The sequence below is a fragment of the Poromitra crassiceps genome (assembly GCF_964638095.1).
Source record: "Poromitra crassiceps genome assembly, chromosome: 18".
NCBI classification, from domain to species: Eukaryota; Metazoa; Chordata; class Actinopteri; order Beryciformes; family Melamphaidae; genus Poromitra; species Poromitra crassiceps.
The window spans coordinates 15,215,942-15,236,038 of record NC_139636.1 but is presented as its reverse complement, the minus strand read 5'-3'; the positions used below and the strand labels follow the sequence as shown (position 1 = coordinate 15,236,038).

The following is a 20,097-nucleotide window of genomic DNA, read 5'->3' as shown; positions in this document are numbered from 1 at the left end:
AGAAAACAAATGCAATGAAGCTGGTTTCTTGATTCCTGAGGGAGCAGAATAATTAATGTTTGTGTACTAGAGCACTAGAGCAGTAACCTTTTTACACCAAGTACCACCTCAGAAATGACCACCATATGAAAGTATGAGAGAGGGAGCGTGCCCTGTGTAGTACCACAGGTTGAGAACCACACTAGAGAATTAGAATACAGGAAATTTCTGTCAGAAAAGCCTGGCTACACTACTTGTTTTCCTTTGGGAGAAATAACAACTGAAACTTGATGGCTATCATTCTATACTTCTGACAAGACACCCAATAATACACTAGGAAATGAGAGAATCACACTGACTTTGAAATCAGTTGCCTTGACTCTCAAATGCCCATAGCATAACCTGAATATAGGTGTAATTGATTTGAGGATACCATTAACCATTAACTGTGGGTCTTTCTTTATCATTGTCATTGATAGCTATAACACACACAGACCCCCCCCCCCCCCACACACACATCATAATTCATTCATTCATTATTTTTATTTATTGAATCTTTCACACAAATATGCCCGGTTATTCATTATGCATGTGTTTTGGCTGGTGCAGCTGCCCTGCTGTAGAGTCTGTAAAGTTAGTGCAGTCAGTGTGATGCTGATGGAGACAGCAGACAGAGGGTGTTTCCAGTTTCTCTCTCGACAGCAGACACAGACAGACACACACATCCAGCTAGCAAGCCAGACCTGGGACTTTAGCAAGCTGATAAGTTACCTAGCAGTTCCCTTGACTTTTCAAACATGGATTTGAATAACATCTTGTCGCAGCTTGAAACGGACAACGAAGAGGAAATCGAAAAGCTTTTGCAACAATATAATCGAGAGGTGAGGTGGGGCTCTGATCGTTTTGACGTCAAACCAAAACAAACGATAGTGCTAACGTTTGCTAGCTAGCTAGCTGGCTAGGTCGCAGCTAGCTTTCGCCATCTAACTAGCTAAATTAGCTCAATGTTAGCTATATCCCCCGGCAACCCGTGGTAACGTGGAAGATGACACAACAAGCCTTGGCGTTATCAATCGTAATGTGTTTACTGTCACGGTGTCGATATTTGTTGATGGGCTGCTTGATGGGCTGATGATGCCTGTTGAGCTCACTTAACCACATCAAACCATGTTTTGGCGATAACTTTCACGTAGCTAGCTAATGGCAGCTAACGCTAGCTACTTCTCCAAGCTGTCAGATTTAAAGGGTCTTGCAAACAATTCTGGCGTTAGTTTCTGTTTTCGGAGAGAAAAACACTGAATATTTAGTCTGTGTCTGCATACCGTTACACAGGTTCAATTGGTTGGTGGCCATAATGAGCATCTTGTTGTCTTTTTCAGAATAGTCACACTTTCACCTTTGACCAAAAGGAGGAAAATCTGCGTAGTGTAAGTACTAAGTTGTTTCTGTTTGTTATTAAGTGTTATGCTTATGGCAGCCCTGTAATTTACAATGACAAGCTTCTCCCTCTGTCTCATTTTCAGAATCTGTGTCAAGGCCTGTTGACAGTACTTGGGAGGCAGGTGCAGCCAAGCTGTCAGAAAGCCTGCCTGGAGACCCTCCGCATCCTGTCCCGTGACAAGCGTGTCCTGGGGCCTGTGGCCACCAGGGAAGGCATGCTGGTGCTGGCTGGGTTGGCCAGGCTGCAAGGTGGTGAGGAAGGAGGTGACAACCAGAATCACCTTCAGGAAGACACCCAGACAGCAGAGGAGGAGAGGGTGGTGGTGGAAGCCTTGAAGTGCCTGTGCAATGTGGTGTTCAACAGTGTTGCAGCTCAGCAGGTCGGCGCAGACGTGCAGTTGGCACGCGGTCTGTGTGCACGCTTGCACGCGGCCCGTGCCGGGCATCACGAGGTGGGCCTGTTCTCACTGCGCCTTCTCTTCCTGCTGTCGGCCCTGCGACCTGATGTGAGAGGCGGCCTGCGGAGAGAGCTGCATGCTGTTAGACTGCTGACAGAGGTGCTGGAGCAGACCCTGGATGTGCGCTGGGTGGGTCCGTATGAAGCCGCCCCCCCAGACCCGCAGCCCCTGCCTATCCCTGCAGAGGACAATGAGCGAGCCATGGAAGCGTTAAAAGCCTTGTTCAACCTCACACTATCTGATGCTGGTGATGAGGTGAGTGTGGTGATGTTTTCTGCAAGAGAGGGTAATGGTACTATAGAGTTAGTGTAATGTGACCATATAACATGTCTATCATGTACATGTCTGTTGCAGCTCAGACTAGTATGGAGTGTAAAGCAGGTTATGCGTAGGCCTAGAGGATGGCCTAGTAATGGCTAGCCGCTAGAGAGCCCATACAGTAACACAGGTTTTCAAAGTTGGAGGCGGGCCTCCCCAGGGGGGGCTCCAAACAGTTTCAGGGGAGGCTCAGTGAATGGAAGTGAAAAATATCAAAAGGAGATCACGTTACTGTTTTCCCCACTTTCCCAGAAACAGAAACTAATACATGCCTTAGGACAGACAAAGGAAGGTGGATGATGGAAATTAAATGCTTTCCCACAACAGGGACATTTGCAGTGTCACTGCAGCAAAGGGGATAGTGCAAAACAGGTCAAAACTAGAGACCATCTAGCAATGGGATCACACCAGCTGTGACGCCCGCGACTTAAAGCAGCTACGAGCAACTTTTTCGATTGTTATTAAACAGTATAAATTTAATATCAATGCATCACATCTTACCTCTAATAGTCGACGATACCAACGCAGAGTAGTCTCGCTTGAACCCCGAGTGAATAGGCCAGTGTTAGTGTGTCTGTAGCCAGGGCAGATCAGGAATTGAAATGAAACGGTTTGCAGCAGCCACTTCGGCCATAACCACAAAATAACTTCCAAAAACCTGTTAGAATATAACGAGAGATGTTCCCGCGAGTATGCGTGGCGTTCACATTGTTTATGTTATGTTGCTAGGCAGCGCAAACGGCGTAAAAAGGCAGCTGCGTTTCACTTCCTGGTTTCACTTCCGCGTTTCACTTCCGGGTTACCCGGTCCGGTCGCTCTAGAGAGCCCCCTGTTGGCGCGAGTTTAGACAGACTATAGACTTAATAATCACCTAAGGGAGCAATCTCAGATACACACGGCTTTGGTCTCGTCGACTATTAGAGGTAAGATGTGATGCATTGATATTAAATTTATACTGTTTAATAACAATCGAAAAAGTTGCTCGTAGCTGCTTTAAAACAAATGTGAACCAGGGGGTGTAAAGTGGGGGTTCAATGTCGGGGGGCCAGCCCTCTTGCTCTGATCACGGCCATTTTCAAACTCGACCTTCATTTTTATGTCAACTACACACCTGTAAAGTTTCGTGACTGCATCTAAAAAAGACACCAGTAAAAAAAGCAAGATATTATAAACAAGTATGTACACAGTAGGGATGCACAATATATTGGCAGTCATATCGGTATCGGCAAATGTTAGTCAATTTTTATCATATATATCGGTATCGGTCAGATGAGCAAAATAACAGCTTCAGTATCATGTACAAAATTTGATTTGATTGTTTTTATACATATCATATCGACATTGTAAATATCAGTTATTGGCCATAACACCAATGTTAATATCTGTATCGGGGTGCCTATTTCCAAGCTTTATATATATACATACATACATATGTGGTATGAAGGCGTGATTAGTCAGGGAGTATTAGTGCACTAAGATATTGTGAAAGAGAGAATATGTCCTTACACAGGTTGCTGCTAAACTAAGACCCATCACCATTTTACCATTGGTGTTTTCTGGATCTTTCGAAACAGGGAGTGCTGTCTAGTCTAGTCCCATATGGATGTCCACTCTTTTATCATCAGATATCATTATGAGAAGATGTTTATTCTCAGGAAAAACACTGAGCAGTGCACACTCCAAAAAATATATATATAACGTCGGTGCAGGGCACAAACAATATCAAACAATATGTTGTCAACACTGAGGAAGGCCTGTGTGCCGAAACTGTTTGTGCTGTGCTGCTGCCCTACCCAGACTACAGGTATTAAAACTTCATAAATACTTTTTTGTGTGCTGGCGTTTCCTGCTGTGACAAGATGTTTATTCTCACCTCACGCAGATATAATTGGCCCTGTTGACAGCCTTTGGTTTATGTTTGCTGTCCTCTTGGAAGTTTTAGAAATCCTAACTTCCTCCTCCCCCTCCTTTATCTGAATCACCATAGTACTGTCTTCAGTCTCATACAATTTCTTATGCTTATCCCATCTTTGTGATACCTAATTTTGAAGGGTTAATTCTGGATTTCTTATGATCAGTGGGCAGTTTAGTGTCTTCCAATTTTTGCAATTAGGCAGTGCTTCCATGTTTCTTTCCCTGCAGCCTAATAAACTTGTTTATGTTATGTTGTCTTTATTGTGAAGAATGAAATGCTTGCTTGAAAGTCATGTTGTACATCCTTCATTTGATAGGATGGTGACCACCAGCTCCGCCTCATCGCCGCCATCATGCGTCATCTGTTGATGCTAAAGACTGAGACAGAGGAGAAAACAGAGGAAGCACACAGGTGGGAAGCCCCCTTCCTCACTGCTTTTCATATAATATTAGGTGGTTAAATTGGGATTTTGGAAGTTGGAGGAACTCTTGGCGGTGACCATCGGAAAATGGTGGGTGGTTGAGGCAATAGGCAGCGCTGACGTCAAATTTAAATGCCTTATATGTAAGAATTGTGAAACGATTTACAGTATATGTATTATGCTTTTCTTTTTTATTATTACAAATCAGTGAATTAAGGTAACTTAAAAAATTAGACCTTTCCTGATTACCCCCCCTTTCCCCAAGTATTTTCTCCCCAATTGTACCTGGCCAATTCCCCCCGCTGTCCCGGTCGTTACTCCACCCGCTCTGCCGATCTGAGGAGAGTTGTAGACTAGCAGATGCTTCCTCCGATACAGTCGCCAGCTGCTTCTTTTCACCTGACAGCGAGGGGTTCACCGGCACGCTATTCCCCCAATTCCCCTCCCTCCTCGAACAGGTGCCCTGACCGACCAGAGGAGGCACTAGTCCAGCGACCAGGACTCACATACCCTACCCGCTTCCCACCCGCAGTCAACATACTTGTCAACATCGCCCGTGCTTTTGACTCATTATAGGGAGCTTTGTCTTAGCTTGTAGCTTGTTCTGTTCGCTTTTTACCACGAAGGTTGATGAAACTGTCTGCAGAAGAGCTAATATGCCTGTGTTGTTACCACAGTAAATGGCTGGTTGGAGCCAAAAGTGACAAAATTACTGTGACAACAATTGTGATACTGTGGTTTTAGTTGGCTAATGTTAGATAACCCCCTTTTCGTTATCATGTGCTTGCACATTGTTAATGTGTTAGCTTACTTGCTAACGTTGACGAATTGCTATCTAGTTAACGTCACTGTTTTGGCCGCTGCTGGCCCTCACTGACGGAGTACGAGCGCGAGCAACAGACTGCTGACTGCAGTTACCCTAACAGCCACTGGTGTCAGTAATGCTTAGGAATTTCTGATTCTTACATGGGCATTTAAAGCAACACAGTTGCTATCTGCTTTTGAAATATCACATGCCAAATGAATATAGTCTATTGAATTATCACTAAAACAAGTCAGATTAAATGTTTAGTATTGGGGTTAGAGAGAGAGATGGATAGGTCCTATATGGTTGTCCAAAGATTGCCCCACAAGTCGCAATTTTGCCTGAAAATAATCCTAAACAAATTCAGTCGCTTTGTGTGAGAGTCTGTGAAGATGATACAAAGTTAATCACCAATGTGGAAAAATACAGGGAACTATATGAACATCAGCATTCTTTATGTAAAAAGACAACACTATACAAGATACGTTTTTTTAAATTTAGTTATATATTTATTTACTTTTGGTGATTTTTGAGGGTGCTCCAATGTTGTTCCGGATCGCTCCGGCCCAGTTTAAGCCCTGGGTGAACTTGCATCACTTTCTTTCAGTAGGCTACAACTTGGGCACAGAAATAAGGTTTGATGCATATTTGTCAACAGTGAAAGAACCCATCTTATAAAAACACTGCAGGCAAAATAGAGATGTCTCTAATGACTGTATGTTTAACTTGTTGGGGCGTCTCATCTTCTAATGGTGTTAGCTGTCCTGATTCAGGGCCGACGCATTCTTTTGATTGTAATGTAATGCGAGAATGTCAGGAATGTTGGACCATAGACTGAAATTTAAACAGTGTCATGTAAAAAAGGAGATTGATGTGGCCCTTTCACCCGTGCGCTCTGTGGCTGAACTGGTCATGGGAGTTTTGTCCATTGTTTAACGTCGACTTTGTTGTCGTTTGTTTGAATGAAGGAATGTCTGATTGAACATGTGACAGAAATGTGCTGATTGGAAAGGTTTTGTTTTACTACCATAGAATTTTTTTTTAAAGTAATATTGTGTTTATTGGTTTGTTTCACTAAAGTGTATTTCCAAAATTAAATATTTTTGTTTGATCCTTTTATCCTAATATCGAAGATCTTTACATTGGTTAGTCTTAGTTTCCCCCTGATAGATAGGTTTTAAGTCACAGATCACTTTTAAGACATGGATGGGTCTGGCACAAAGCTATTACGATGGTGTCGTACCACCCGCAGTGCCGACAGCCCGCAATGCCAACGTTAGGTATAGGCGTGGGGGGTGGGAGAGGTTAGGTTTAGGGTTAGGGTCTGGGGGAGGTTAGGTTTAGGCTTGGGGGGGTGGGAGAGGTTAGGTTTAGGGTTAGGCTCTGCGGGAGGTTAGGTTTAGGCATGGGGGGTGGGAGAGGTTAGGTTTAGGCGTGGGGGCTGGGAGAGGTTAGCTCCAGTCGGTCCCCCGACACACTGCACACCGCCTCGCTCAGCTGGTTCTGCTTGTCGACTGCTTGTGGACTGTCGGCACTGCGGTCTGTCGGCATATAGACAGACCTTTGAACCCGATGTGAGCCAGGTCACATCCTGAGCTCATCTGGCAGGTCGCTATAAGGCGATCGTGCCATCAGGGCTCCTATAGACTTTGGAACAACCTGAGGTCCGGAGATTGTGCTGGTTGAATTTAGCTCTTTTTTCACTCCTTATATTTGCATTACATTTATTTTTGTATATTTTTATTCTTGATGCTTATTGTGGTTGTTTTTTTCCCCAGCCATGCTGTTAACCTGCTCAGCAACCTGCCTGTGTCCTGCCTGGACGTGTTAATCGATGTGCCTGTCCATGGAGGCCAGGAGGAATACAGTGGAAAGAACATGGATTCAGTACAGGTGCTGCTAGACTTCATGGAGAAAAGGATCGACAAGGTAATGCTCATCCTCAGTGGCCAGTATAGACCAAATCACCGTGACGTCACCATGTAAACAAATTTACTTCCGGGTACCACTTGGGAAAGGCAGCAGGTTTAAATGTGCGTGTTGTCATATAAATGCTGTCAAACCCTCTCGTTGTTTTCGGCCGACTACTTTCAATTTAAATGGTTAAACGGTTGGTAAACATGCTTGTCCGACGTATCTAGCCTTTCTTCTGTGTTTGTTTTATGTAGTGTTAGCTAGCTAATAAAGTTTGTTTGTCTGTCAAACTCGCTGTTTTTTTACGTTACAGACAGAGTAACCTCGCGTCACCAGGCTCTTCTCGGCGAGAAAGAGCCTGGTACAGACAGAGCTACTGACGCCAGGTCAATTTAATTTAGCTTCAAGTCTACTCTAGTCTGGTCCAACAGGTAAATTAGCTAGTCTGGTCTCCACTAACGTTAGTGAAAGTGTTGTTATGAATGATATTAAACAACAACACAACACGGACGAACCATTTTTGTCTTCTTTGTCTGTTTTTGTCTTCAACTTGTCAGTTTGTGCCGTCCACCGCCATTATAATGTGTGGACCTCAGGGGTACCCGGAAGTAAATGTAAACATCCCGCTGATTTGGTCTATTGACCCTTCTCACGGGGGCCATTTTGTGTCGAAAAGCCAGAATAAACACAGGTGCAAGCAACACACTAATGAGGGTTTCCAAATTCCAATCATGGAAGTTGGAAACCCTCATTAGTGTTTTGCTTGCACCTGTGTTTCCCCTGCCTTTTCGACACAAAATGGCCCCCGTGAGAAGGGTCCATTGAATATACATGATACAGCAATCATTTACACACCCAAATATAGAGCTTCATTTTTTTTTTTACTTCAATAAAGGTAGTTAATAGATATTTCTACTGCAATATATTAGATGAATAACTGCAGCGTTGTTTTTAACGTGTACACAGTAAGTCAAGTAAGCTGCCGAGGAATCAGTTTTCAAACTTGTCCAACATACCTACTGTATTACCTGTGTTGTGCATGGTTACACCTATCTTTGTTTACATGTAGCCTTCATACATGTACCTCCTAAAAACGTGCAAGAGAATGGTGTAATCTCAAGTTATATTGTGAAAGAAATGTTTTATGTAACCAGGTGCACTTATAACCAGCCAGCCATGTTGCAGATCTGTCTGCTGCACAGTTGCAAACTTCTTGTGAAGACTTCAAGTCGTTGCTAAAAACCTGTTTGTTTAACAGCTTAAGTGCACTGGACCCAGTGAGTCTGAAGATCTGATTACACTGTAGACTAGAATGCTCCTTGAGCAGGCAAACTAGGACAAATGTAATGTACTCAGGTGTTTCACACTGACCTTCAGTGCATAGCATTCACATCCTCCCGTGTCTCTCCCCATTAGAAATATCAAATAAAGGGTAGACGTGCGAAGGAAACAATCCCCAGATCTGATAAGGTGACATAATATCCGTTAAATGACCATTGTACTTATTGCTAATGGGAAACTAGCCAGGCGACCCACAACCATGCAGCTCCAACATCTACAGCTGTTAACGTACATAGTGTCCATGTTGCGTAGTTACATATGATTACATCCTGTGGAGGGTCTGTGGTCGGGCCGTCACATCTCTGTTCTGTGTCTCATACCAAGCAGGGTTCCAACTACAAGGAGGGTCTGACGCCAGTACTCAGCCTCATGACTGAGGGGTCCAGGCACCACAGGGAGATCCGCAGATATATCAAGGCTCAGGTAACACAACAGCTACTGTCAGATTTAAATGGCTAAGAGACAAACCGAATAACATTTCTGACACCCTGCAAGAAAGCTTATCATTAGTTTCTAATTCTGCTGCTCTGAGAAACTGTTAGTTCAGACTTGTAATCGAGAACTTCAGTGCTGACGCTGAGGTGTCCTTGAGCAAAACACTGGACTCCCCCCAGCTCCAGGGCGATGGTACCGTAGCTGAGCCTGACCGCTCACCTGCCTACAGAGGAAGATTCTTGTTACGTAATTGTAGCTATCGGATAAGGAGTATACGGTCATGAGCCAGTGATTAAGCCCCAAAGCTAGGTGACAGTGAGCAAAGTGCTTAATAAAACAGTCATTTAAACCCTTTTAAATGCCTGCCTCCTCAGGTTCTTCCCCCGCTGAAAGATGTGAAGTTCAGGCCGGAGATCGGCACCACCGTCAGGAACAAGCTGGTCCGCCTCATGACCCATGTAGACATGGGCGTCAAGCAGAGTGCTGCGGAGTTCCTCTTCGTGCTCTGCAAAGAGAGCGGTGAGAGGGGCGGAGGGAGAGACATGGGGGGAGGAGCCGTAGATATAGGAAATGAGAGGCAACAGCTGGCTTCATCTTTGTGGTAGGAGCTGATGGATGGAAAAAAATTAGTGATGGCTGGTTGATGGTTGAAATTAACATCGCGATAACCTTAAGGATTTTTTATTTCTTTGACCTTTATTTTTATTATGCCTCCGCCGGCGACAGCTGTGACCTGAGGCATTATGTTTTCGGGTTGTCCGTCTGTCCATCTGTCCCATTCTCGTGAATGCGATATCTCTGGAACACCTTGAGGGAATTTCTTCAAATATGGCACAAATGGCCATTTAGACTTAAGGATAAAGTTATTCAATTTTGGTGTAAAAGTTCAAGGTCACTGTGACCTCACGTCCGTCCCATTCTTGTGAACACGATATCTCAGGAATGCCTTGAGAGAATTTTTTCAAATTTGGCATAAACGTCCACTTGGACATGAGGATGAACTGATTACAATTTGGTGGTCAAAGAAAGGTCAAGGTCACTGTAACCTCACAAAAGTTGTTTTTGGCCAATGGCTATAACTCAAGAATCCTACGCTAATTGTGACAAAAGTTCTGTTGATTCTCTAGTAGTCCACCACAAGCTCATTGGTTTTGCTGATATTGAGCTTCAGGTTCTTGTCGTTGCACCATGTGACAAAGCTCTCTATCAGTCCTCTGTACTCCTCTCTAAAAATAGGCTGAGTGAAATCAGCATGTTTCTCTCTGGACATTATTCACTGGAATCATACATGTCAATATAACCAATGTCAATAATATATATATAACTTCCATTTCGTTAAAAACAAAAACAAACGGTACCTTTTATTAAATCAATTCAAAGTCTTCACTACATATATTTTACGAGTCTGGCCAGACATGGATGTAAACTGCAACTTGACTTGTTGGCAGAGGCATACAACAGCGAGGTGGTTATTTCTAGTTTTGATATTGATAGCTATCACAATATGGCTCATGTATGCAAAGTCAATTGTTAAATAATCAAATTGGTGTTCATCCCATTGAAACAAATGGTAATGTGGGTGTGACAAAACGGAAACTTTCAAATAATCTTCCTACCATACCTCATTTTGTCCATTTTGAAATGAAATTTGCGTATCATCAATTTAGACAGTAGAATCACCATATATCCTCACAACATGACAATGAAAGACAATAAACGATAGTATTGAATTAACACCCAGCCCTATACATAACAGTGCTTAAATATGTACATTTAGACTGTATGTCTCTGTGTGGTGTCGCCTCATAGTGGACAACCTGCTGAAGTACACTGGGTATGGAAACGCAGCCGGACTCCTGGTGGCCCGAGGACTTCTGGCAGGAGGGAGAGGGGAGACTCAGTACTCTGATGACGAAGACTCGGACACAGAGGAATACAAATCAGCCAAACCCTTGTGAGTGAACAGGGTTTAAAACAGACCTCTCTACCAATCTCACAATTGTTTGACAACTTGTACGCATTATTAGTATACGGTCTTGTGCTGTGTCGCTCTATATTTGTTTCTCCTCCGCTTGTCCCAGCATCAACCCCATCACAGGCCATGTTGAGGAGCCGATGCCCAACCCCATCGAAGAGATGACCGAGGAGCAGAAGGAGTATGAAGCCCAGAAACTTGTCAACATGTTTCACAGTTTGTCAAGGTGAATATACAAAATAAATCAATAGTGTTTTGGTAGATAATGGATTTTCTTGGCAAAGCCTCAAGTAAGATGATTAACCTTTTTCCAATGAACAACTGTTGCTCCCCCCCCTTCTGAATTATTTGTATCATTTATTGTCTCTTCAACTAGGAAGCCTGCTGTATTTGTGTTGACCTTTAGCGAGCAGAGGCTAACGCTGATCAAACATGGCGCTTGTACAAAAGGTAGCGGCGAGCTGGCTCCCTGCCAACCCGATTCGCTGAAGGAAGAATCTCTCGCCGTTAGCCCCAGCTTCCATTAGGCCTGCTCTTCCAGCACGCTGCAGCATTCAGCTGGAGTCAAAGGCAGGTGCAGCATCGTTGCCATCGCTCCATTAATTAGCACCTAATTGGCACGAACAGTTGACTTGCAGGCTTCGGCTGCTTTATGTGCCGCACTCGGGTTTTTAATAACGTGCATGTCGACTTTATCCCCCTCATTCTGAGGTGCCAAACATGAGCCAGACCAGGGTAGTGACTGAGACCGACGCACAGCCAGACAAAGCAATTTGGATGGAACGTGGAAGAGGCAGAAGTAACACTGGTGAACACGTTTGCCGACATAAGAAAGCTGACCTTGTCATTGTTGAGCCAAAGAGAGGGGGGTTGAGTTGTAATGAGGCACGTGTGCCAACAAGGAGTAGATTCCTTTCCGCGGCTGGATCCTCTTTCTTCTCTTCCTCGCTGTGAAAGGAGATGCGGTCGTGAGGGAGAGGTGCAGCCAGTGGCGCTGCCCCAATACAAGCTCTCAGGAGATCGGTCAGAGGCCTGCAAGAATGTGCTTCCCTAACTGCTTAACTGCTCCTCCAATTAGCACATATTCTTACCCAACCCCCCCTCCCCCCTCCCCCCTACATTGGTCAGCCCCGCTCCCCTCTGTGTTGAGGATAGGCCCCTCCCCCTTTACGTCTGTCAGTGCTGCTCCCCTCTCAGTGTTAAGGATAGGATGGATTTTTTTTGCACTAATTGGAGAGAATACAACACAGGGCAGGAGTGGCGCGATTGGGTGGATGGTACATGTTTTTGTTGAGATTTGTATTCAGTAGACTAAGACTTGTTTTCCCCTCACCTTGTTACTGCTCATTGCACCTGCTGTGTGTGCGCCTGATGATTCGAGGCTGCTGTAGACAGGCGGCTGGTATGATTACCTCTCAGTAATGTGATGCAGGATTCACAACAGAAAAAAATGACCTGTTGATGCAATTGTATGCCAGCCTACAGTATATCCTCTAGTTACCACATATTATTTGCTGCTACCTCTCTGCAGATTACATCACTGAAAGGACATCAAATAAATCTTCAAAATGCCCTTATATTTTGCCAGGCCATGGTTAATTTCCGGGACTTTTTAAACCCCCCCCCCCCCCCCCGCATGATAGACTAATTTAAATTTAAAGACAAACCAGGAATTTACAAGGCTGTTTATGTTTTGAGTCTTACAAATGAATGCAAATGGCTCCTTTTAAAATCTTTGACTAGATAATTCTCTGATAAATCATCTTAGAGGGAAGTGGTGACACACAGTGCAGATATAATTGGATTAGGATGAAGGGGCAGCCATGGCTTTGAGGAGATTAGACCAAGCGCTGATCCTGTAATTAAACTGCCATAGTAGGGGAGGAAGGAGGCGGGCCAAGTGGGCGAGAGGATGGCCAAACGGGGGCGAGTGTCTGTGAAGGGGGAGGGGTCTGCTGTCTTCCGAGGGTCCTTGAGCTCCGGATGCAAGAGAGAGCAAAGATGTACTACGACGGCCACAGAAAGCCCTCTGAACGCCCTCCGTGGATACAAAGGGCTTTGGTCCTAAGCAAATGTGGATTTTGTCTGCATGTTTTTCACTTTGAAAACTGACAGACAAGAAGACACTCATGTTGTTCATGTTTTTTTGTTTGTTTTTGGTCCTCTTGCTGTCTGGCCCCCTCTCCCTCTCCATGTAGCGTGCGGACGTCCTTTCCTTTCAGGACTGCTGATGCTCTGTTCTGGTCTTTGTGTCCACAGGGGGAACATGATCCGGCCCATGGCGGTCCGGCCGGACGGGACACTAGCGCCACTCGACGAAACTCTGTGTCAGCCGCCTGAAGACAGCTCGGGATCAGACTCTGACTAGTGCACTCCAGATCCAGGCCGCCTTGTCCAGGCTCTGCCCTCTGGGCCACCACACATCTCCGCTCCACAGGAAACTAGAGGGCCCTCTCATGCCCACAAGCCATTCTCTAAAGCGGAGCGGAACTTGACACATGGCAGGAAGACATTCTCAATGGCACCATTATGCATAGGATGGATTTTTTGAACATGATTTTTTGTGACCCCCCCCCCTCTCTATTTCATGCACTTTTGTTAACCCTTGCCTAAATTGACAAAATAGAGGTAGATAATCATTTTTACTGGATCATAATGTATCTCACTGAAAGCGCTGTTGTCATTGTTTGACAAAAGTGTAAATTGGGGTCTGAATAAGAAATCATTCCTTACCTGTGCTTATGATTCTTTCTTTTCTCTTCATGTATTATTCTTCTAAATAATGAAATTGTCCACTATAATGCCATGATACAAATACACATTATGCACATGAAAAAAACAACATGGAATTATACTAAGTGCTGTAAATGAAACTACTCCACAATGGACCAAAAGATAGAGGTATATTTAGATTTCAGGTAGTGGCAGTACTTTAATTTAAATAAATAAATATATAGACGGTTTTAACTTGACAACATAAACATTCTAAATTTAACCCCAGTTCACTTCCTGTTGCAGTGTTTGCTAATACAATAGGACAGACCTCACTAGCCCTTTTCAGAACTGTGTCGTTTCCGTGAAAACGGTCTATTGAAGAGTCTTAAATTTGGCTGTGTAATTATCAGTAACGACGGCGCACCCCAGTCGGTTGCCAAGGCAACGTGTCAAGTTTTGCCAACTGACTTGACGGGCCTTGTTGGCTTACTGCTGTCTCCCTGAAAGGCGTGGACTTCTTCGACCTTTTCAACTGCGGCCGCCTTTTGCTGAGCGCTATAGTCGCTATTATAATAATAGTTACTGAATACCATCACTTAATTGCAAGGCCCACATCATAGCGGGTATAGCTTCAAGTGTATCATTTGTTTCGTTGAAGTTAAAGATTTCAATGGAGAGATGCAACATTTTCCCTGTGGTGGATGAATAGTATTTGGATTGTTTCTGCCTTACCCATCGTGGATTCTTGACAAAGAAATGTGTGAAACAATATGACTGTTTTCTATCGATGTACTTTGTCCTCTGCCAATTTTGCATGGTGTTCAATCAATTCTCAGAAATGTGTGATTTTTTTTATATATTGAAAACTTTACTGATTTTATATAAATCAAAGGTATGTATAGATTCAAAATGATGGTTCCTTAAAATGTATTGCTACAATTTGATTAGGTCTAGGCTGCCAATACTCTTACTGAAGAAAACTGCATGGATGGTCATGACTGTAACAGACTTCGTCCCTTGAGTGCATCTCCCTTCACTTTGGATTACTGATAAACTTGTATAAGTTTTATTTTCTTTGCCAATTATATTCTAATACCAGGAATTTGCCTGAATATTGCTTCTACCTGAGAAAATGTTTTATTGCTTTGTTACAATGATTAGTAACAGGCCACTCAGTTGATAGTGATGAATTATAAGCACACTTTTCACCTAACTTAATGACCACTATTATGTTCTCTCATACATACTTCAAATTAGAATAACAAATGATTAATTTAATTTTCAGATTCAGAGCATATTTATAGTCACTGGAGAATGAATTTCTTGTGGCCATTTTTCCTACCTGCTTAGATGGCTATGAAAGGTCAGATATGGGACATGGTTAAAATAGTGATTTTCTTTGTGCTCCTGTGTAAATGCAACCCTTGATAGTTTTGCACAATAGGATAAATACACTTGATGCATGTTGATCGCTTTCCGCCCGTCTGGAAGGAATATGTGATGGGAAGAGTTTTGTTCTTTTTGCACATTCTTTGCATACTGTAAATGTAATCACTTTTTTTTATATATATATATATATATATAAATGTAGTGAAGCTTCTGTTGTAAAAATATTAAAACTGGAGTATAAGAATATTCTTGTTGTCCGTTTCTTGCGATTAGTACAAAAGGGACACTGTATAAAAAGGTAGAAGATGAAGTACAAATTACACAATACTTTATTAAATACTATTTCATATAACTGTGTTGTACACAATAAAACAAATGAAAAGTCTGGCCTCTATCACAAGCATACTGTACACACTTTGATTTTGTTGAGACATTTCTTAGTGTTGTACTACTTCTCATGTGTCCAGTGTAAAGCAGCATTATGCTGTATGTATTTAATATAAAAGTACTTGGGAAGAGAAAAAATAAGTGCTTAAAAATGCTTGTATTTGATACACATATGGACATAATGCTCACATCATATACGCACACTTTTGGCCCCAGATGCAGACGCAAGTTGACAACTTGCGTCATTCCAATCCACTTTCCCTCTAGAATATAGCATCAAGAATCACACATATGTTAGGGAAGCGAAGAAACCGTCTCAAACCTTCCCAGTGTCTTCTGAGCTTAAACGGTGAGAAGATGCATCATGACCATTCCAGTTTTTAGTTGCTTGGGCAGGACGATGCAGAGCTCTTGCTGTCCGTCTCTGAGTCGGTCTCCTCGCTGGCGCTGGCTCTTTGACCTCCTGGTTTGGACTTGGGAGGCCGTCTGCCTTGTGGCTCCGACGCTCCTCTCCTCCCCAGGTCGTTGGATTTGCTCTGGCAAGGCTTCTGTCCGCTTGACGATGGCCCGCTGCTCACCAGTGTAGTTATGCTCTGCAGACAGTGGAATAATATTAACATAAGTCAGAAAATATAGTTTGTACCGTAATAACGTCCACAGATAGTATCGATACTGCTCCAAATGAGTATTGTTCCCGTTGAAATTTTTAGAATTGATACTTATCGATACCTGTTGCAAAAAAGTATTGTATCAGTTTAAATAGTATCAATACTATTGATACCTTTGACAACCTTACTTTGGAATATAAAAAGAGTGATTATAATCCATTTGTAAATATGTAATATGACTTAGTAAGTGGTGGTACATAACTTTGTCGAATAAAGAACCCAAATTGAGACCTACAGTATATAAACTGTTTTTCTTAGTGCTTAGAGATTATGACAGAACCAACCCCATTGTCCTGACTCCTCAGCAGGTCTTCGATCTCGTTGTTCCACCCGAGGATTTCGGCGAACCTCTGCACCGTGTCCACCAAGTCACCCAGTTCCATGTGGTCTCCTCTCCGCAGGGGGACCCTCTCAAAGGGACCCACAGCGTAGCGGTTCAGGAGGAGACGTGGCACTGTCGAGCGCACCGTGTTCACCAGGCTGGCAAATGGCTCAATCTGGAACATTGTGTGTGTGTGTGTGTGTGTGTGTGTGTGTGTGTGTGTGTGTGTGTTTTTGTTAACATAGATCAGATTCATGTGGCAGAAATGTATCCTTCAGTTCTGAAGACTGTTACTGAAAGGCTGGTTTTTACCTGTAAAGACGTGCCCATGATGATCAACAGGTCTGCTTTGGGGAAGTCTTGTGAGTGCAGGAAGTACTTCTCAGGAAGATCCTCTCCGAAAAACACAACGTCAGGCTTGACTGTTGCAGCACAGAATGCACAGATGGGGGTGTCGTCGCTCATTATGGCTTGCTGTCAAGCAAAAGTGAACGAGGGAAAGATTAGTAAGTCGGGTCAAGTCAGGTCTTTCTTACACAGTTCGACGGGCGTTTGACCCCTGGCCCATACCTTGGCCTCCTCCGCGGGATACGGAGTGTAGCACAGGTGGCAGGAGGCTGTGGCAAAACTACCGTGAGCTTCCACGAGTTTGTCGTCCGGGATGCCACATGCTGTGAAGAAGGCGATTCAATATTACAAACTGGCATTCAGAGGACACAAGTTCATTTTCAGCCATTCTGGGACGGCTGAACCCAGACACCCGCCCCCGCATGGCCGCACTCACTTTTCTCCAGGCCGTCGATGTTCTGCGTGTACAGTCGCAGCAGCAGGCCCTTGTGATGCAGCATGCGGATGAAATAGTGGATGTAGTTGGGCCGGTGGCTGCCGGGATACAGCTCCTTGGCCAGGGAGAAGAACGGCTGTGGGTCGTTGGAGAAGTAGTCGATGTTGAAAACGGCCTCCGGGTAAGGGATGTTGTACTTCTCCAGGTTGGCGTACAGGCCGGTTCCGGGCGTTCTGGAAGTGTGGGACAGTACAAACATTTTGACGGTTACATTTTGGGCATTTAGGCGTTCCTCCTTATCCAAAAGCAGCTTACACTGAAGCCCAACTGGGCCACGTATTGCCTTTCTCCAGAACACTTGAACAGGATTAATGGCTCTTGTGGAAACCTTGAACCTAAAACCCAAAAACCTTTGGTGTCAATGACTTTCCCCACCTCTCCTTCTCCGTTCTCTCCTCCCACATTTCCCATTCTCTCCCCACCTCCTCCCTCTCCCTGCTCTCTTCTCCCCCACATCCCCCCGCTCTCCCTCCCCCCTCCCCTGCTCCTTCCCCACCTCCTATACTCCCCAACATTTCCCATTCCCTCCCCACCCCATCACTCTCTCACATTCCCCCTGCTCTCCTCCCTTCTCCTGCTCTCTCCTCTGCTCTCTCCTATATTTCTATATTTCTCTATCAATTGTTCAATGTGTTATCTTTATTCTGAAATTTGCTACTGTTGTGTCAGCTAGAATTAGCTAGACATATTTTCTGTGAAGCCCTCTGGGACATGCTTGTGAATTAGGGCTATACAAATAAACTTGACTTGACTTGTAAAAGCTAGCCTGCCGCCGTGCGATATAAATGGCAGCAAGTGAGATGAAGATGAGGATGTAGATTCCAGAGATTCACTCTAATTCTTGTGTCAATTTAAGGGTCCTCGATGTGAAGTTAGTGAACCACTGCACTGAGCTAGATCATGTGCGTTGTGCGTTGTGTCTGCTCGTCTACTCAGTTTTTTTGCTTTCTTTCTTTCTTTCTTTCTCTCATCTCCCTCTCCTGCCATGCTTGTTTTATATAAATTGTTCAGTTTCTGTTTATTGATTGTGTTTAGTTACATTTAGCTTGCCTGTGAATTAGGGCTATATATATAAATAAACTTGACTTGAGAGAGCACAAACCGTCAAAAACCGACCTGAAGTCTGGGATGCCGCTGGCGGTGCTGATCCCGGCCCCGGCCACCACCACCACGTTCTTACAGCGGCCCAGCTTCACCAGCCGGGCCACAGAGGCCAGACCGCTCCGGTGCGACGGCTTGGTCTGACTAGGCCTGGATCCAGAAGGCTGACCGGCCTGCGCTGGCTCACTGATACTCTCAGACATCTTACCTTTACTACAGAGAGGGGCCAAGACAAAAAAAGATTTCTGAGGTTGTTTTTTTTACACTGTCCAGGTCCTAATTTGAACAACTTGATCTCTAATGAGACAATCACCAACAAAAAGAAAAGTTAGGAAAAAAAAATGTCATGATACATATTTTGCGGTGGCCTTACCATGCAGGTAAAATGTCCTGTCCGCTCACACTCATCTGGCTGAGGTCTTGGACCAGCGCTGAGTCAGTCTGCTTCCTGCGCTGTGTCCCATATGGGCTGGGCCCGGGGTGCTGGGCCGGGGCCGGGTCCGGGTCCGGGTCCGGGTGGCTCCGTCCGGCCTGGGAGCTGGAGCTGCGGGTCACCCTGCTCAGAGGACGCTGCCCAGAAGACTTCTTATCCCTGCTGGGCCTCGCCTTGTTCATTCCAACACCTGTTGATGTGCAAGAAAAGCAAAATCATTCGGATGATGCATGAGCTTCCTTTGACAGTACTATTAACTTAAACCGACCACCTGCCATTTGAGTGTCAGATGATGGGAAACAATGGCGTTTTTTCTTCACGGTGGAAAATATGTGCTTGATTTCTTCTTAATTCTTTGGTTATTTTTATTTTTTTGAATCCCATTGTTTTGTTTTTCTCCAACACTAAAAAACACTAATTAGATATTCACTGGGTTTTCATCGCAACAAAAAGCAGCTTTTCATTTGCTCGCGCTCCTCTCATCGTGGCATTCTTTTGTGCTCTTTTCCTTTTGCACGGAGAAAAGCTGAAATGTTTTAAAACTGTCACCTCTTGAACAAAAGCTAATGGCTGTAATATATTTAGCAACCCTCCCCTCCCCCCGCTCCTCAGCAGCTATGCTAATACAGTCCAGCACAGCTGTGGCAGCTTTACTGTTCAGGGAAAGAGGGTAGAGGTGGAGGCAGGGATGGGGGTGTTCAAAAGAGGGGTGGCGGAGGTGAAAGAGAACCCTAGATTGACTGTGTGTCAACAAACCCAGCTGGGAGAGAAAGGAGGATGCCCCCTCAAGGCCCCCTCGAACGGAGGAGAAAAGGGAGAAGGGGGTGTGCAGAGATAAATGATACGGAGGCGGGATTCAATAAAGAGGGAACAGAGGAAGAGGAGAGAGGGAGAGAGGGCTGGACATGAGGGGGGGGGGGGGGGTCCTCCTTTCCCAAAGCTATTCTAGGCCTTCAAACAACTTCCATGAGGAATGAGAGCGAGTGATCAGGGAGAGAGCGAGCAGACAAAAGAGCTACAACCCATAAAACATGACTGCTTCAGAGCGCAGGGGAGAGATAAGGCCAGCTTTTCTCCAGCAGCACCTTATCGCTCTCGGGAGGGGAGGGCAGAGGGCTCACTGGAGGCACCGCCACACAATATATCAGCCTTAGTTTGGGATGCTGAGTGATGCGACGGTGAGAGGAGTCAGCCTTGGGGATGCTGAGTGACGCGACGGTTGAGAGGAGTCCGGCTC

The 20,097-nt window shown here is 44.6% G+C and overlaps 2 protein-coding genes across 5 annotated transcripts in view; one reads left to right on the top strand and one right to left on the bottom strand.

The window, feature by feature from the left end:
• The first annotated feature begins 723 nt into the window (after positions 1 to 723).
• On the top strand, positions 724 to 15,258 carry ric8b (RIC8 guanine nucleotide exchange factor B). 2 transcript variants are annotated; one of them, XM_083654208.1, is made up of 10 exons: positions 724 to 860; positions 1,359 to 1,406; positions 1,503 to 2,132; positions 4,427 to 4,521; positions 7,115 to 7,265; positions 8,919 to 9,014; positions 9,401 to 9,545; positions 10,836 to 10,980; positions 11,108 to 11,227; positions 13,261 to 15,258. In XM_083654208.1, exons 1-10 carry the CDS (start codon positions 777 to 779, stop codon positions 13,367 to 13,369), a joined length of 1,623 nt encoding a protein of 540 aa, XP_083510334.1. In that variant the 5' UTR covers positions 724 to 776; the 3' UTR covers positions 13,370 to 15,258. The 2 variants fall into 2 exon arrangements, with proteins under 2 accessions (XP_083510334.1, XP_083510333.1); XM_083654207.1 differs by having other exon boundaries at positions 8,916 to 9,014.
• A 242-nt stretch (positions 15,259 to 15,500) lies between these two features.
• LOC310792579 (NAD-dependent protein deacetylase sirtuin-3) overlaps positions 15,501 to 20,097 on the bottom strand; it is a 12,097-nt gene continuing 7,500 nt past the window's right edge. For all 3 annotated transcript variants that reach the window (XM_083654278.1, XM_083654279.1, XM_083654280.1), the window contains exons 2-8: positions 18,801 to 19,050; positions 18,443 to 18,640; positions 17,267 to 17,499; positions 17,053 to 17,153; positions 16,795 to 16,956; positions 16,445 to 16,657; positions 15,501 to 16,085 (exon numbers count right to left, since the gene is read on the bottom strand). In XM_083654278.1, the coding sequence (XP_083510404.1) occupies positions 15,873 to 16,085; positions 16,445 to 16,657; positions 16,795 to 16,956; positions 17,053 to 17,153; positions 17,267 to 17,499; positions 18,443 to 18,640; positions 18,801 to 19,042 (1,362 nt within the window). In that variant the 5' untranslated portion in view covers positions 19,043 to 19,050 and the 3' untranslated portion in view covers positions 15,501 to 15,872. The remainder of the gene's footprint in view (positions 16,086 to 16,444; positions 16,658 to 16,794; positions 16,957 to 17,052; positions 17,154 to 17,266; positions 17,500 to 18,442; positions 18,641 to 18,800; positions 19,051 to 20,097) is intronic.

Bases quoted from the DNA above. Each gene is read 5' to 3' on its own strand.
- ric8b (XM_083654207.1), top strand. From the start codon at position 777: ATGGATTTGAATAACATCTTGTCGCAGCTTGAAACGGACAACGAAGAG. The intron at 9,015-9,400 runs GTAACACAACAG...CTGCCTCCTCAG, and splicing joins GCAGATATATCAAGGCTCAG to GTTCTTCCCCCGCTGAAAGA. The intron at 9,546-10,835 runs GTGAGAGGGGCG...GTCGCCTCATAG, and splicing joins CGTGCTCTGCAAAGAGAGCG to TGGACAACCTGCTGAAGTAC.